The following is a 4,933-nucleotide window of genomic DNA, read 5'->3' on the forward strand; positions in this document are numbered from 1 at the left end:
GGCCATTTTTTGGTTGCAGCCATCAGTGTTGTTTGGCAGGCCCAGGCTGGGGATTCGAACCTGCCACCTTAGGTGTATGTGGCTGGCGCGTTAGCCGCTTGAGCCACAGGCGCCGAGCCAGGATTTTTTTTTTTTTTCAATAAAATTTGGATTCATTCAAAAAGCTACACTTAAGGACCTAGAAGGCCACAGGTAATTTGCCCAAGTAACACAGGGTAGTGGTAGAGTTGAGATTTAAATTCAGACTTGTGTTCATTCTACTCTATCTCATTGTATAATGCTTGGCATAGAATAAGTGCTCAATAAATTGCCGTGAATTGGATCAGATTTCTTTTTCTGTTACAACTCAGAGCTGACTCACTGGGATTGACAGAATCCCCTCCCCTCAGTTTTTTTCCCTCTTTCTGTCTCTGTTGTTCTTCTATTATGGCCTTTCTCAATTAGACATTCCCTCTTTTTTGGGTCTTATGTTTCTTTTTATCTCTTCTGCCTGCCCCATCTTCCTGCCAGGGTATCCATCTTTCCACTCTGGGGCATCATCTTTCTGGGTAAGAGAAGAGAGACTCCAGGATGGCTGAGGAGAAGAAGTTGAAGCTCAGCAATACTGTGCTGCCCTCAGAGTCGATGAAGGTAGTGGCTGAATCAATGGGCATTGCCCAGATTCAGGAGGAGACCTGCCAGCTTCTGACAGATGAGGTCAGCTACCGCATCAAGGAGATCGCACAGGTGACCTGGCTCTCCTGTCCAACCCTGCATTGTGTCAGGATGTTTTCTGGGCCTCCTTCCTCAGGGTCTTGGGCTGACATCTGTTCTACCCACCCTAGGATGCCTTGAAATTCATGCACATGGGGAAGCGGCAGAAGCTTACCACCAGTGACATTGACTACGCACTAAAGCTAAAGAATGTTGAGGTGATCAGAAGAGACAGAAAGGGGGTGGGAGGACTGTTCTGGAAGCAGGGTGATGGAATGCTATCCTCCCAGATGGTACACGTGCCTCCAGCCAGGCCTCCACAGCTCCTTTCTCACACCAGTGTCTCTTTCTCCTGATACAGCCACTCTATGGCTTCCATGCTCAGGAGTTCATTCCTTTCCGTTTTGCCTCTGGTGGGGGCCGGGAGCTTTACTTCTATGAAGAGAAGGAGGTTGATCTGAGCGACATCATCAATACCCCTCTGCCTCGGGTGCCCCTGGATGTCTGCCTCAAAGGTTGGGGGAGGGGAGAGAAGGGTGGCAGGGAGGAGGGAAAGGAGTGATGTGTGTGGGTGTGAGGAAGCTTACAAGTAAAGAAAACCTCAGTGTGAGGTCCCTGGTGAGTTGCAAGAAAGGGAGCAGCAGCGGAAACACACCTTCCTGTTGTCCATGTTTAACTTGACACATTTCCTTCTTCACAGCTCATTGGCTGAGCATTGAAGGCTGCCAGCCAGCTATCCCAGAGAATCCACCCCCAGGTAACCTCCATGCCTAACCCTGTTTCTTCCACCCGTCCTTCCTTTACATTTCCTGCCACTCTTGTCATTGCTCCCACTGTGACTGCTTTTCCACCAGCTCCCAAAGAGCAGCAGAAGGCTGAGGCCACAGAACCCCTAAAGTCAGCCAAGCCAGGCCAAGAGGAAGATGGACCTTTGAAAGGCAAAGGTCAAGGTGCCACCCCAACCGATGGCAAAGGTCAGTGCATCTAAGCCAGGCCTCTTCTGACTCACCCCAAAGCCAGATGGTCATTTGTAAAGTGGATGAGGTCAGTACCAGAGAGTCCTAGAAAGGATTTGGAAGCCTAAAAGGATGCCAGGTCTCCTGGGTAGGGTAGAGTGGGGGAATAGAGGATTAAGGTTTGACTGGTACTGAGGCTGCTTCTGGAACTTTCTTTTTCAAATCTATCTCCCAATTCACACAGGGAAAGAAAAGAAGGCACCCCCCTTGCTGGAGGGTGCTCCCTTGCGACTGAAGCCCCGCAGCATCCATGAGCTATCTGTGGAGCAGCAGCTGTACTATAAGGAGATCACTGAGGCCTGTGTAGGATCTTGTGAGGCCAAGAGAGCGGTGAGACCCCCCAGCCTGCCCTTACCCTCAGAAACTTCCCCTCAGAGGCCCAATGACTTCTTCCCCAAGTTATCTGCCCCCACTTCACTGGGTCCCCTCTTCCCACAGGAAGCTCTGCAGAGCATTGCCACTGACCCCGGTCTCTATCAGATGCTGCCACGATTCAGTACCTTCATCTCAGAGGGGGTGAGAGAATGAGGTTCTGGGGTACAGGGACAGCAGGGATAGCTCATCCAAGGGGTCTCTCTGCCCATCACTTCTCCCTCCTATAGGTCCGAGTGAATGTGGTTCAGAACAACCTGGCCCTGCTTATCTACCTGATGCGTATGGTGAAGGCGCTGATGGACAACCCTACACTGTATCTAGAAAAATACGTGAGTGGTCTTGCCCACCTCCTTTCTTGCTGGGGTCTAGGGACCCTTTTACTACCAACAGGAAGCCATTTGTCAGTGTCAGCTGGCCTATCACTTATCCCTTAGGTGCATGAGCTGATTCCAGCTGTGATGACCTGCATTGTGAGCAGACAGCTATGCCTGCGACCAGATGTGGACAACCACTGGGCACTCCGAGACTTTGCTGCCCGCCTAGTGGCCCAAATCTGCAAGCATTTCAGCACCACTACAAACAACATCCAGTCCCGGATCACCAAGACCTTCACCAAGGTGAGCCAGGAGAACCTACCTGAGTAGCATCTGTTTTTTCATCATCCACCCAGGATTGTCCCTAGGACAAGAACTTCACCTACAGCAGGGTGGGGTACTTGTGGCTAGGGGAGATGACATGGGAACAGGGAGCAGAGGGAAGGATGACTGGTGGGGGTGGTTTAAGGGACTACAAGATGAGTCTTGTACGATTTACAAGGAAAGCGTCTTTACGAAAGACATGGATCCTTAACAATTAGCCTTTCAGATCCCTTCATCTGGGTTTATTTTGCTTCCCCTTAACAGAGCTGGGTGGATGAGAAGACCCCCTGGACAACTCGTTATGGCTCCATCGCAGGCTTGGCAGAGCTGGGACATGATGTGAGGACCTCAGGGGACGGAAAAGGGCAGGAAGGTGGTAATGAGGTTACAGAGGGCAACACCTCCCCACCTGAGACATCCCTGGTGTCTCCCTGGCCTGGCTTCCTTTCTAACAGGTAATTAAGACTTTGATCCTACCACGGCTACAGCAGGAGGGGGAGCGAATCCGCAGTGTCCTGGATGGCCCAGTGCTGAGCAACATAGACCGGATTGGAGCAGACCATGTGCAAAGCCTCCTCCTGGTGACCAGAGCCCCCTGCCCCTGCTGTCCTTTTATTGACCCCTCCCTTCCCCTACACACAGGTGGTGCTTAGCAAGCATATGGCCTATTCACTTACTCCATTTTTTGCCTCTCATTGAGGCATAAACAGGCTAAGTAAGCAATGAGGGGTGGTCCCCTCAGCCTATGACTCCTAGACTGCTGGCTGATGTAGTGTTTGACCCACTCTGAGAGGCACATGCTATCTGGACCATCCCATAAATGTTACAAGTGTATTTAGCAAGTTCTCCTTACCAGGTGGTACCTGTGTATTGTTAACAAAGAAAAAACAGTATCTTTTACATAGTTAGCCTAGCATAGTTTGGCCTCCATCAGACCCTTTCCTCACTGCTTTTTGGAATATCAGCTCTCCTTCTACTTAGCTTTTCTCTGCTTTCTGTCTGCAGAAACACTGTGCCCCTGTTCTGGCAAAGCTGCGTCCACCACCTGACAATCAGGATGCCTATCGGGCAGAATTTGGGTCCCTTGGGCCCCTCCTGTGTTCTCATGTGGTTAAGGCCCGGGCCCAGGCTGCTCTGCAGGCTCAGCAAGTCAACAGGACCACTCTAACCATCACACAGGTCAGTGGCTGAGTGGGGATGAGAACCTAAGGGTGGGACAGGGCCGTGGTACCCACCAGAACACTCACTCACTCAGACATGCGCAGGTGGGCCAAGTCAGCAGTCTCCAGAGTTCAGCCCCTTAGGGATGATGCTGCACTGAGGAAGAGCAAGAGCCCAGGCCTCTCCCTTCAGGTTCTTTTTTCTTACATGTTTTTCTCTTGCCTCTTCTTTCTGCAGCCCCGGCCCACATTGACTCTCTCACAGGCCCCTCAGCCTGGCCCTCGGACCCCTGGCTTGCTGAAGGTCCCTGGCTCTATTGCACTGCCTGTCCAGACACTGGTGTCTGCACGAGCTGCTGCTCCACCTCAGCCTTCTCCTCCTCCAACCAAGTTTATTGTAATGTCATCTTCCAGTGCCTCATCCACCCAACAGGTATGTGGATGAGGGATGGTTAAGAAGCACCCCAGGGGGCCCAGTCACCTCATAGCACCCTGGGAAGGCCCCCAAGTAGTGGCAGTCTCCTCCCTCCCACTCAACACCAGATGGAATGGGCACATACCAGGGTCCTTTAGGACTGAAGCTGCCAAGCCTGGACAAGGCCTTAAGCTTTAGCAGCCTACACAGACCCAAGAATAGGAATGGAGTGTTTTGGGGAAGGGGGAGCAAGTATCCCCTATAAGGCCTCTGGGGCATGGGAAGCACAAGGTAATGGACAGACACTGCCTTTCTTTCTTTTTTTTTTTTTTTTTGAGTGCCAAGGCATCGTAGCTCACAGCAACCTTAAATTTTTGGGCTCAAGTGATTCTCTTGCCTCAGCCTCCTGAATAGTTGGGACTACAGGTGCCTGCTACAGTGTCCGGCTATTTTTTTTTTTTTTTTTAGAGACAAGGTTTCACTCTTGTTTAGGCTGGTCTTGAACCCGAGAGCTCAAGCATTGCACCCACCTTGGTCTCTCAGAGTGGTAGGATTACAGGTGTGGGCTATTGTGCCCCCCCTACACTGCCTTTCTTTTTTTTTTTTTTTTTTGAGACAGAGCCTCAAGCTGTCCCC

At 51.2% G+C, this 4,933-nt stretch overlaps 1 protein-coding gene across 5 annotated transcripts in view; it reads left to right on the plus strand.

Annotated features, from left to right (window-relative positions):
* TAF6 (TATA-box binding protein associated factor 6) overlaps nt 1-4,933 on the plus strand; it is a 9,729-nt gene that overhangs the window by 4,015 nt on the left and 781 nt on the right. For all 5 annotated transcript variants that reach the window (XM_003798865.3, XM_023518578.1, XM_023518577.1 and 2 more), the window contains 13 exons: nt 511-726; nt 825-911; nt 1,055-1,208; nt 1,394-1,450; nt 1,548-1,667; nt 1,894-2,039; nt 2,148-2,225; nt 2,312-2,413; nt 2,519-2,701; nt 2,987-3,061; nt 3,178-3,303; nt 3,728-3,901; nt 4,121-4,314. In XM_003798865.3, the coding sequence (XP_003798913.1) occupies nt 571-726; nt 825-911; nt 1,055-1,208; nt 1,394-1,450; nt 1,548-1,667; nt 1,894-2,039; nt 2,148-2,225; nt 2,312-2,413; nt 2,519-2,701; nt 2,987-3,061; nt 3,178-3,303; nt 3,728-3,901; nt 4,121-4,314 (1,652 nt within the window). In that variant the 5' untranslated portion in view covers nt 511-570. The remainder of the gene's footprint in view (nt 1-510; nt 727-824; nt 912-1,054; nt 1,209-1,393; nt 1,451-1,547; nt 1,668-1,893; nt 2,040-2,147; nt 2,226-2,311; nt 2,414-2,518; nt 2,702-2,986; nt 3,062-3,177; nt 3,304-3,727; nt 3,902-4,120; nt 4,315-4,933) is intronic.

This window comes from Otolemur garnettii, unplaced genomic scaffold, assembly GCF_000181295.1.
Source record: "Otolemur garnettii isolate 467f Iridium unplaced genomic scaffold, OtoGar3 scaffold00142, whole genome shotgun sequence".
Lineage (NCBI taxonomy): Eukaryota > Metazoa > Chordata > Mammalia > Primates > Galagidae > Otolemur > Otolemur garnettii.